The 13,219-nt window shown below is 35.4% G+C and overlaps 1 protein-coding gene and 1 long non-coding RNA gene across 2 annotated transcripts in view; one reads left to right on the top strand and one right to left on the bottom strand.

Moving 5' to 3' along the window:
- LOC308697721 (uncharacterized protein) overlaps positions 1–12,793 on the bottom strand; it is a 34,816-nt gene extending 22,023 nt beyond the window's left edge. Inside the window, exons 1-3 of the mRNA XM_081377183.1 lie at positions 12,750–12,793; positions 1,169–1,465; positions 61–378 (exon numbers count right to left, since the gene is read on the bottom strand). Coding sequence (XP_081233309.1) covers positions 61–378; positions 1,169–1,465; positions 12,750–12,768 — 634 coding nt within the window. The 5' untranslated portion in view covers positions 12,769–12,793. The remainder of the gene's footprint in view (positions 1–60; positions 379–1,168; positions 1,466–12,749) is intronic.
- On the top strand, positions 4,825–8,355 carry LOC308697734. Its single transcript, XR_014030994.1, has 4 exons — positions 4,825–5,978; positions 6,365–6,405; positions 6,811–6,921; positions 7,398–8,355. It is a non-coding gene; the product is annotated as an uncharacterized lncRNA (long non-coding RNA).
- Positions 12,794–13,219: the final 426 nt, after the last annotated feature.

The raw sequence follows: 13,219 nt of genomic DNA, 5'->3' as shown, positions 1-13,219 counted from the left end.
AGAGAGAGGTAAACATCTTATGAATAATGAAACATTCACAATCCTCAAGAGAAAACATACCTGGATGTTGGGCCTCTCTGACTTGCTTTCCCGTCTCGTGGTCGAACTCGCACTTAACTTTTATGTCTGTGTTCGTCCATGTGTCGGCACTGATTTGAAAAATGCTTGTGGCACTATACAAGGTTACTGAGGCATTCTTCTTACTTGTGTCACTGGTGTCTATCGCATTTTTCACCTTATCATCCAGAAACCACTTTAACGAGTATTTTTTAGGCGAAAACTGCCAGGCTGAACACAAGAAGGTTGCTGTCCCACTCTCTAACTCCTTTTCTGTAGGTTCTTTTAAGACGACAGTTGCAGACTGATCTGGCGGTGGAGCTGGCAACATACAGGAGAAAACAGAGAGGACATGAAAAGCAAGAAAATGCTTGCTTTTTCTCAAAATGTAATGATTCAATTTTCTATTATGTATTTTTAATCACATTTTATTTAGGGTGACTTGTAACATCTTGTCCAGGGACTACGGATGAAAAATAGCCTTTGGCTAATTCTGGTACATTTACAGGAATGTTTTTTATTAATGTACAACGTCCCTGTCAAACAAAAAAAAAAAAAAAAAAAAAAATTGGTGCAACATGCTTTATTAGGCAAAGCACACAGATGCTCTTGAGCTTGAATGTCAGTGTTAAATGTTTTAGCCTATATTTATATTTAACTTATTATTTTCTTTTCTTTTTCCTTTATCTTTTGTTTATAAAACAAGTAGAAATCTCATATGCCATTGTTTTCCCTGGCATGATGTCAGAGAAAAAGTATTTCTAAAGGACTAAGCATATTATGTACTTTTCTGTTCTAATGTTTTTTAGATATTTAGCCTTGCTGTTCTCGGCTAGTGTAAAACATTTACTTTCATTAGACTTTGATAAAGGACAACTGCTTGACATGCACACAAATATAAAAGCAGGTTCATTGGTATTAAAAAAGTTCAATCAATGATTTGACAAAACTAAAAGATTGTTCTAAAATGTCTATTCAAACATGAGCCTCCACGAAGAAACAATATCCAGCAATATACAAAACACTGAACCCAACAGCAATAACAAAGAGACACATGAAGTTGCTAAAATGTAACATGTAAAATGTTAGACATTTCAGAGATGTGACTTACCAGCTATTTCAGCTGTTAAAGTGCCTTTCGAATTTGAAGCTTCACATATGTAATTGTTTTGAGGATTCCAGTCGCTTTTCTTCACACGCATATGGCTGATTTTGGTGTAGTCTCCGTCACTCCCGAACGCTGGATACTGCACGAAAGTATTCAGGTCTTTCGTGGTATCCTTCCACTTGAAAGTGAGTGAGTCCGCAGGTGAGAAACCTCTGGCCAAGCAGCCGACGGTGACGAACCCAGCAGAATCAGCAGAACACTGAGACAGGGTGAAGATTGACTTCGGCGGAGATGGTTGAGCTGTAGAGACATTACATCAGATCTCTCTCAGACAAAAAACTACAACATAACGCAACATAGGACTTCATATGCAACACTATTAGGCCACGTCAAAAGAACGAATGAACCAATGAATGAATGAATGAATGAAAAATAAAAAATAAATCGATTGAGATTACATCGCTATCTTCGCTTTACATCAGAGTCCTGTGGCCATGTTGATAAACAGCTTACGGCTACCTTGAAAGTAAGTCATCTTTTCTTCTTCTTTAAGACTGGTCATAACTTTTTTTTTTAAAGTAAGTTACTTTAACAAGTAAATTGGTCTAATCTGAATAAAAAAGTAAGACTGATTAGGATACCCATTGGTTAACTGTTGTTCAGTCTTAGTCGGTCGATTTCAGAAAATTAGTGGAAACATTTTTTTTCTTATGCTGTATGTCATATAGCATAGGCCAATATGTACAGTCATATTTATTATCAGACATAGGCCCATATAGGCTAATAAATAAAAGATTATCTAAACGAATAATAATTTATTAGGCTACTGGATAATAACTGCATAATGACCTTTCATTTTGTTTCAAATTAAACAGTTCTTGTAACTTATGAAGTGTAAATAAAAAAAAACAAATTTAATAAAAATTCCAAACATTAGATAATTTTAAATAAAGGCATTGCATAGTTTGTAACTTTGAACTATGAAATCATATGAAAAAAAAACGAAAAATGTATCATTAAAAAAATAAATAGCCCCAAAAATACTGCAAACAAACACCCCTTGCACTTCTAAAAGTTCCATTTTTTATTTTATTATTTTATTTTCAATGTGCTAGAAATAATTTCTTGAATAGCGGTTGTTAAACAAAAAAACATTCTTTTAAATCTCCAATTGTCCACTTCATGCATTGACAGATAAAAGCTACCTTTCTAAATCAGTAAGCTACGCCAGTTTATTATTATTATTAGGGGTTCAAGCACGAAGTGCTGAAACCCTATTGTAATTGTCCTGATTTTTATTATTATTTTTCTTCTGCCGTAAAACGCATCGTGCAGCCCAAACCGTAAGAGCTGGAACCTTGAAACTTTGCCAGATGGTAGTACAAAAATCGAGGAGAGGTTATCAAATTATGACCCCGATTGGCCCATAGGTGGCGCTATAGCAACCAAAAGCGCGAAACTGCTCAGAACTCCTAGACCGTATGTCGTAGACTCAAGTGTCTTATATCATTGGAAAGCTGGACGCCTGACGAACAAAACGTATATCTCCGATTTCATTTCCGCCATGATAGATTTTCCGCCATTTTGAATTTTGTCAAAAACCTACTTTTGCGAACTAGTCCCTGGTTTTTCGCCCGATCGGAACCAAACCAGTGCAGAAATGTTCTCTAGAAACTGAAGATCAATAATTATCGAAAAAAAGTCGAAATTTCGATTCACGGACGCTAAGGGGCGCCAAAACGTACGTTGTGGGAGGGGCCTATTTTACTAAAATGGCTATAACTCCAGAAGTAAATGAGGTATCTTCACCAAACTCGGTACACATATGTATGAGCTCAATATGAGGTAACAGTAAAAAAATCGCGGCGATTTGCCACATGGTGGCGCTATAATATGAAAAAAACATAAAACAGGCTTTAACCACCTGACCGTTAGTCCGATTGACTTGAAAATTGGTATGCCGTGTCTTGGTCCAAGGTGTCATGTATGTGTATGAGGACATTGGCGTATCTAAAAAAACATGGCCGCCATCGGCCAATGAAGTTTGAGCACCTATTAGACAAGGTTAACGGAGGCCGATCGGAACGAAACTCGGTGGGCATGTTCTACTCATGGCCCTAGAGGTCTGTAAGAGTTTTGAAAGAAATCGGCCACTAGTTGGCGCTAACGAGATTTATGGCTCTGTAATCACGTGGTGTTACACTTATTGTCACAAAATGGATACCATTTGATAGATCTCCTCTTGTTGAACAACTTTGCCTCAAGAACCATTGCTGTCAATCAAACCGTTCATTAAATATTCGTAATTATGTTAAAAACCTACTTTTGCGAACTAGTCCTAGGTTTTTCGCCCGATCGGAACCAAACCAGTCTAGGACAATTCTATGGACTCTCTAGGTCAATAATTATCAAAAAAAAGTTGAACTTTTGCATTTTTCGCATGGCTAACAGGGTCATTTAGAAAATAGGCGTGGTAAAATGCACTCAAAAGCCTATAAATCCTAAACGAAAACTCAGAACTTCACGAAAATTGATGAGCATATGTGTCATAACCTGCTTAAGAAGCATGGAAAATTTTATGGAGAGCGGACCATAGTTGGCGCTATAACTGTTAAAACGCTTTAAAACCATATATTTCCTATGGTAAATTGCCTGTATTTGCTGTAAATGGTGTCTTCTATCTTTTATCATATAATGTTCATATCATAATGTTCAAAACCAGTGCAGCACAATTCTCTGAACTCTCTAGATCAATAATTATCAGAAAAAAAGTTTAACTTCTTCAAAAGGTGATTTTATATGAATATAATGACATATTAAGCCAATACCCAGCAAACACAGAACGTTCCCCTAACGTTCCCGTTTGGTTCCCATTTGGTTATTTTTTTGGGAACCAAACAAGAACGTTCTGGGAACGTTCCCTGTAGGTTATTTTTAGGATCTATGTTTATAACATTAAGGGAACGTTCCCAGAACGTTCCCTGTAGGTTATTTTTAGGTCTAAATTTATAACCTAAAGAGAACGTTCTGGGAACGTTCCCTGCAGGTTGTTATTTAATAACCTAAAGAGAACCTTCCCAGAACGTTCCCTGCAGGTTATTTTTAGGTTTAATTTTTATAACCTAAAGAGAACCTTCCCAGAACGTTTCCTGCAGGTTATTTTTAGGTTTTATTTTTATAACCTAAAGAGAACCTTCCCAGAACGTTCCCTGTAGGTTATTTTTAGGTTTATTTTTTATAACCTAAAGAGAACCTTCCCAGAACGTTCCCTGTAGGTTATTTTTAGGTTTAATTTTTATAACCTAAAGAGAACCTTCCCAGAACGTTCCCTGTAGGTTATCTTTAGGGTTAATTTTTATAACCTAAAGAGAACCTTCCCAGAACGTTTCCTTGCAGGTTTTAGGTTTTTATTTTTATAACCTAAAGAGAACGTTCTGAGAACGTTCTCTGCAGGTTATTATTTTAATATCACTTACTATTAACAGGCAGATTCGACAACGTCGTCAGTACGGTCCCCTAAGGTTATAAGATAACCAACAACGTTCAGATCTATTCGCAATAACTTTTTATTAATGATATTTTAAATTATGTTATATATTTTAATTCTATATGTTAAATGCTGCGTGACTTTGAAGTGTTTTAATGCGCATGCGCGTGATCAAACACTGGAGCACGTGCGCTGCGCGAGAGCAGATGGAAACGTCATCGACAACTGACAAACAACAAAACTCCCGTCTCTCGCTGTTGGTTTCACTGCTTTCAGGTAAGTTTAGACAACAAAATCTCACAAATAATACACACAAACGCCCCTGACACATTTCTTACGTGTAATTGACACGCTTCTGTTAAATATTTATTTAAAAAAAATGGTTTTATGTCTTTGAAAAAGTCCGTTAGCATCTACGCTAGCTAACCGTTTTCAAAAGACAACGTTAGGCCTAAGTTACGTTAAGTTGAGGTCTTATTTGTGAAAGTTTGGGTTTTTAAACACATATTTAGTGTAGATAACAGTTTTTGATAGTTTTGCTGGTAATTTGTCAATGGGAAGTAAGCTCATTTATTTAGGCTAACCTAAAAGAATGCACTGTATTGTTAACTTAATCAGTGACGTCACTTACCATTACCAATATTGCTAAAATGTGATTTCAGAATAGCGAGAGAAAAAATAAAACTTTACAACAAGGGGTGAGTTATTGTTTAATCATGATGATAATTCCATATGCATTTATTTCACAATATATTACCTTAAGATTTGTATATTTATCTTTTATGCATTTCACCTCTGTTCTAGCTTGGTTCCTTGTAATAAACCTATCACATGTAATATTTTTGGCTTTGTGACAAACAGCATGTTATGTTCCTAGATCATCATGCTGTGATGGCCTGCTGCACTCCCTGTCCAAGAAAATCTCTATGAACCATATGACTAGTGTTGGATTACATTTTTATTAAAAGTTTAATTTAGTTTTTCCACTGCAAAACACTAGTAAGCAAAACCACCTCAAACATGCAGTGCACTGCTGTTCAAAGGTTTGGGGTCTGTAAGATTTATGCTTTTGAAATAAGTCTCACGTTTTAAAATCATTAACCCCAAGTTTTTTCAGTGAGATTGTCCTTGAGAACCCTGTAAGCTAAATAATCAGCTAAATAATAGGCGACTAATACAATATTATAATGGTCATAGTTATAATAATTCATTTAACTATTATGATAACATGATATCCTGATGATTACTATATTTTATTTTATTTCTTTAGGTCTGTTTTGAATTATGTTGGCCAATGAGACTGACACCATACTGTCCAACTCAAAGGTATTTATGTATTTTTTTTTTATTGATCAATACTGAAATTCTTTGTACTTTTAAATGCGGTTCAGGGGGTCGACAACTTTAGGCAGTTATTTTTCACAGATTTATTTATTTAATGTTTATTTGACAGGGACAAATGCATAGAACATTGCTTTATAAAAAATTACAAAGTAGATGCCATGCATACAGGTTTATAGCCATGACTAATTTGCAACCCCTTGATATCTTGGGCAGCTGTGGCTCATACTCTTAGCCTTTAAAAATGTTTGAATTGATATCCCAAATGCAATATCAGGGGGTAAATATATCAGTAGAGTTCTTAAAGTTATGGCTTTGCTCTTGTTACCAGATGAGATAAAATCCCTATTGTTTGGCCCTGTATTCTTCAGGACAAGACCTTGATGCCATCCACAGTCAGTAGATGAAGAAGGTGAGTTTAGCCGAATTCAGTTCTCTTTCACTTTTTTTTTACAGACACGTGCACGCAAAATGAAGTCAAAATGGCGAGTTTCCTCTTGTCTTGTGTTTTAAACAGAAAGAAAACGGATGCGTGTCATTTATATTAGTTCTGCGCATTCGTCTTAAAGGGACAGCAGCCTAACGTACCCGCAGCTGTTTGTGTCGCCAATGGTGATCAAACATCAAAAGAGAAAATGACTTGTAGCTTTAGCAAAGATACATTAATTTTAAAGACTTATTTTACATTTTGATAAATCAATTTCTGTACCTGATAAGTTAGATTTAACTGAAAAACATAATGCACTGCTTATTTCAACTGTGTTTTTCTTCTATTGTATTTATCTATGCTTGTTATCTATTGTAATTTTCTATGCAGGTTCACTCCTCTACAAAATCCCCCCAATAGGGGTTATGAGGAGCGCCCAGCGGTCGAACCGGAAAGAGGTCTAAGCATTTCCGCTTTTCACTTCCGTACACATCTGCAGCGGTAGGTGATCTCTGAGTTTACTGTTAATTTTTGCTTATTACACTAAAATTCTTACTTCTGTTTTCTGCTCTATGTCGGGGAAAATGAGTAGTACAAATAGGTTCTGTACTCATAAAGTGACGTCAACATCAGCAGTAGCATTCGCCGTCAGGCAAGTGTTATTTAAATAAACTCCTGATGTACTTACAAACTTTCCAATGCCTCGTTTAATGAGTACAGAACCTATTTGTACTACTGTAGTAGTTTGGTACCATTCTGGGCATTATTAGTGGGGTAATTTACCAGATACAAACCTGGAGCCGTTAGCGCATGCACTAAACCATACGGCTGATATCTCTAAATAAACTCTAAATTTTTCAATATCGTGCAGCACTAATATTGAGCATATCTTAAAGTGAACCTGGAATGATAATTTGTGATACCAGATGAGATGTATGTATGATAGATTTTGAACTGTACTATTTTTTTTATTTCAGGTTCCAGCGGAAGGCATCAAGGCATCAGACGTTGGCCTGGACAGATGCACCTGTAAACTACACCGACCTTTGCTTTTGCATGGATGGCTGATTATTACCATGTTCTGTGAGGGTTTCATTATAGCAAAACTGAGCACCTGTGACAGTGGAATTTGTAGGTGTAAAGTCACAGAGATTAAAAAAAAAATTGATAGCAGTTTCAAACTTTTTTTCACTTTCTTTCTCATAAACAACACAGCAGTTACAGGTTTTCAAATTCTTCATTGGAGGTGAGACTTGTACATAAAAGGTAGAGCGAATTCGCAGGTCAGAGTTCACTAGACTTAAATATTATTTTCTCTGTTTTTTATTTGACTTCAGAGAGAGAGGCTTAATGGGTACCCTTACCCCTATATAAAACATTCCTTTTTTGATTTGTAGTCTGAAATAATAAATAGTGCAATATAAATAAATGCAATGTAGTGTTTTGAAATATATAAATTTTTCTATACACATTGATGCTGAAATATCTGAATAAATACATGATACCAGCAGCGCTCGTGCTCTCATATCTCCTACAGCTTGTGACACACAATCCCACCTCACTCTTTTCATTTGCTCCAGATGAATATTAATGCCATTACAGGGCTTGAATTTTGGCATGGGATTGTGTGTCCATGTAACACGTTGTCTTTTTATTTTCTTGTTAAATTTGCAGATGGTGTTGGGAGTTTAAATGTTTTGAGCGGTGTGAAGGTTGGCACATTCATGTATATTGTATATAAATAAATACTTTTTCAACTTTTTAGCCAAAGTTATAGGCTACAGTTTGCAAAAGATAGTTTTAATTAAAATGTTTGTGCAGTTTATTTATTGAAATATTTTCATGTTTGAAATATTAAATGTAAATTACTGTTCCTGAATACATTTTGCTAACGCTGTTTTTAATGACTTATTTTAGGTTGATAATTAAAGAATTAACAAAAACATGGATTGTGTGCTGATTTATTTAATACAAACTGATTGATTTACTTATTAATGATAGTTTCTGTAAATTCAATTTATTGTAATAATATATTCATAGGATTCGTAAGTGTTTGAACAATAAACAATGTAGAATATGTTTGTAGACCTATAATTTGTGTACAGGCATATCAGGATGTGTAGACGTTAGGAGAACGTTCCGAGAACGTTCTGGGAACCTTTCGGCAACGTTCCGGGAACGTTCCCCTAACCTTCCGGGAACGTTACGAGAACCTTGCGGGAACCTTTCGGGAACGTTCTGGGAACCTTTCGGCAACGTTCCGGGAACGTTCCCCTAACCTATAGGGAACGTTCTATTAACGTAAAGAAAACTTTCCTGGCTAACCAATAGGGAACGTTCTTGGGAACGTTCTGGGAACGTTCTGGGAACCAAAAACTAACGTTCCCAGAACGTTCCCAGAACGTTAAATTGTTAGCTGGGTAAGTGGTATTTTACTGCCCCCTGCTGTCATTTCATCATACTACTCCCTAATATTGTTATAAAATTCATATTTAGACTTTATAAAATCATTATTTTAACATTTACAATCACATTTTGTCAAAACTCATCTATTGAGTATTACTATTGACAATTGTGTTACACTGAGATATGGAAATGGACGAAAGTAAATGAATGAAATGAAACGAAAGTATAACGGCATTTAAGCCACGCCCCCGAATACAAATTCATTCATAACTCGAAAACGGAAAGTCGTTGCGCGCTCAAATTTTGATGGTGAGGACCTCTCCGGGCTCTTGATCGAAACGTGTCGTCGCGGGCCTCGGGAGCGCGCCCCCCGCGCATCGCGAATCCGCGGGACCCCCGATTTTGAACGGCCATTACTCCCGACCCAGACCACCCCGAACATTGTGTGAGAGCTCGTTGGAAAGGGCGCGTCCTTGGCTAGCTTCGATTCAAATGTGGTGTTATTTGCCCTGGGCATTCCAGAGATAATAGCCCGAACAGATATGCCTTATAACAGTCATAACTCCCAGCCCCAATCGCCCAAAAACACCTTGATGGTCTCATTCAACAGGGCTCCTCAAGCACTATCTATGCTCTGAGTTTCAGAATTTTTCGCCTTTTGGTTCCTGAGATATAAGTAAAAAAACAAATTCCCATTCATTCATTCAAACACTTCAACTGTAAAATGTAAGCTATAATACCACTGTTGTCCACTAGAGGGAGCAGCAGGATTACGCATGATCTTTTAATTCGCTTCAGTATTGGGAAATAAACAAATGCTTTAAGAAGCAATCTTTTTTATTATGATGTTTTTTTTTTTATTATGATATTTGTATATATTTTATTTTTTTATTATGATTATGAACGGTTTGATTGACATTAGTGATTCTTGAGGCAAAGTTGTTCAAGATGAGGAGATGAAGATATTTTCACAATATCACATCCTAAAAACATTGAAAACATATTTGTCTTTGTGTGTGTGTGTGTGTGTGTGTGTGTGTGTGTGTGTGTGTGTGTGTGTGTGTGTGTGTGTGTGTGTGTGTGTGTGGATGTGTTTGTGTCTGTGTGTGTGTCTGTGTGTGTAAGCATGCTTAATGGAAAGAACATGGAGAAACTGCTTTGTTTTACTGGTGGATAAAAAAGTCTTTCAAATGAAAGTGAGTCAATTAGTGGTCTTCTACTATGGAAGCAGGACATTCTACTTAATAAAATATTTTCATCTGTGCTTTTGCATTAGTTTTTGGACTATATAAAATTACTTGCATGAAAATCACCTATTATAACACAGTCATGTTTTGTCAAAGTTTATCACTTCATTTTTACTGAGTTCTCAGTTTGAACAATTCTGCCTCTCAGTAATTAATTTGAAATCTGAAAATGGTGTTATACAGAGGAGATTTGCAATTATCATTTTGTTACCTATCTTTTATTTTAAATATCTACATCTACAACAAAATGTGTGTGCATGTGTGTGTTCAAGCATGGTTAGTGTATTAAGTATTATTGTTTAAGTATTATTGTTTTCATTTACATTTTAACCACCAGAAGAAGAACACTCATTGGTTCATTCTGCTCACTAAAATATTATTTTTCATTTTTTTTTGAAATTTTTCAATATTTTCCATTTGAAATATTGTTTAAACTTAATAAAATCATTAAAATAACATTTCAAATAATATTTTGTCTGTTTATAAATCCCACAGACTCACATTGGCTGCAATACTAATGTTTTTGTAAAACACAGACCTGATAGTCTAATCTGTGTGTATTGTGCATATATTATTGATATTATTACTATTGCAAATCATGTTATTGTAACTCATATCTTAATAGAATATTATTTGTAATTTTAATTCTTTATTTCTTAATTGTTTTTTTATGATTACTACAGATATTATCACCAAAGATATCAACTAAACCTTCACTTTTAGTATTGACACGCTGCACACACAGCACAATCACACACTCACTAATGCATTCAAATAAATGTAATCTTATTGTGCTACTTTATTTGTACATGATTAGAATGAACAGAAATCTAAGAATATTTTTCTTCTTTTGTTAAAGCCATTTCAGACTCCAAGTAAGCATTATATTACTAATCATCTATTTTAAAGGTGCCATACAATTGAAAACTGTATTTATCTTGGCATAGTTGAATGATAAGAGTTCTGGACATGGAACTGACATACCGTGAGCCTCAAACACCATTGTTTCCTCCTTCATGTGTAAATCTCTTGTTTGCAAAAGACCGCTGAAAAATGAGTGAATCCCACCATAACACCGACTGTGACGTTGGAGTCAGGATCATTAATATTTATACCCCCCAAATTTGCATTTTCCAGTCCATGTTCTAGGCCAGGCAGTGTTAATGTGGACCTGCACAGCCGAATCATCAGAAGATCTGCAGGTATTGTGAAGAAGCAAGCAAGGACAATAGTGAAAATGGCAGATCATGGATATAAATGTTATGTCTGAGGCTGTGCTGCGGATTTGAGAACTTTTCATTCCCTTCCCACAAAAGAGAACTGTCAACAGGCATGGTTGATGTTTACAACAGGATACCTCACCATTTTAATTCAAAGCTGTTAGTTTACTCTTAACGGAGGCCGATCAGAACGAAACTCGGTGGGCATGTTCGATTCGTGGCCCTAGAGGTCTGTAAGAATTTTGAAAAATCAGCCACTAGTTGACGCTAACAGGTTTTACGGCTATGTAATCACGTGATGCATATCATTTGATAGATCTCCTCATACTGAACAACTTTGCCTCAAGAACTACTACTGTCAATCAATTTGTTCATTAAATACTTGCGATTATGTTAAAAACCTACTTTTGCAAACTAGTCCTAGGTTTTCGCCCGATCGGAAATATACCAGTGCAGTACAATTCTCTGGAAGCTCTAGATTATTAATTATATAAAAAACTTTAACTTTACCCATTGGGTAGCCATAACAGGATCATTTAGAAAATGGGTATGGCAAAAAACACTCAAAAGCCTGTAAATCCTAAACAAAAACTCAGACAACTCACTAAACTGCCTTATGTGCTTAAAGACCCTAAATGCTTGAACCCCGCTAAATGCTGCTTGCAGCTTTAATTATTATTATTATTATTATTATATAATATCGGGATGCAATCAACAACTTAAAATATAACACATTATATTAGTGGATATCAGTGCATAAAGTTAAAACGAGACGTTACAGTTTAGTTAGGATTTTTAGTCTTATATTTATGCTCCGGCTGTTTTCAGCGCTATTGAGCAGTTTAAGGCAACACATGAGAGAATAATGTACAACGAAAGGAGTCATTTAAGAATAACTAGGCTACTGTTGTATTTTTGTTCGTTTTTAACATGAGCAATATTACAAAATTATGTAGTCTTTTAAATCTAATGAAATAGACAACTACTAAATTAAGACAGTTTGCAATAGAAAACTCTGTTAACGATATAATAAAAAACACGTGAAATTTAGTCTTTTTTACTATACAAATGTCCTTGCAATTAATCATAAAATCTTACTGTTTGTTACGGTGACTTTGGTGCCGCTTCCCCAGTAGTCGAAAGCCCAGTTACACAATATCTTTTTAATGTTACAGTGCAGTTTAAAAATACAACGCTCAGAGTCTGTTGAACGACCTGTAGCCAATTCCTTGTTTTATCTTAATGCACAAATACAATTATTTCGAATTGAATTAGGCTATTCATAATCTGAATAGGCTATTTGCGTTTCTAGCAAATTACTTTAAGATGCCAAAATCTCGACATTGAAATGTTGCTTTAATGTAAAAGACAGCTTTTCCGACAAAATAACTGCGCACACATTTATCGTAGGCTACTTTAATTAGATTTTGATTTGGTAGGTGAATTTTTTTCTTACCTGACGAGACAGTGACCATTGTTCCTTTCCCCCAGTAGTCAAAAGCATTGTCGCACTGACATTTTACCAGGGGATATTGTACAAAATAGCAGCTATATCATATGTTTACCTCTTAACAAAGCTTTCATTTAGACTATTATTATTGAACTAACCTATTTAGACTTGTATTTACCCTTAGCCAAAACGGACTAGAGACTGAAATGTATATTTAGCCAAATATTTAAAACGTGCCAAGATTATTGAGAGGATTCTTTCTTACCAGATGTCACTGTGACAGACGTGCCTTTCCCCCAGTAGTCAAAGGCATCATCACAGTAACACTTTTAATTTTTTCAGTGCACAAAAACACAAACGAACTTTTCCAAATTAGCCAACCTTAAAACCTGATTTCTTTCGTAATTTATATTCAAATTATCCATGATATATTTTTCTCTGACTAAAAAGTGTTGTTATTAAGTTAATAATCGGCT

Source organism: Scardinius erythrophthalmus (genome assembly GCF_964197995.2).
Source record: "Scardinius erythrophthalmus genome assembly, chromosome: 1".
NCBI lineage: Eukaryota > Metazoa > Chordata > Actinopteri > Cypriniformes > Leuciscidae > Scardinius > Scardinius erythrophthalmus.
This window is presented reverse-complemented; position numbering and strand designations above follow the sequence as displayed.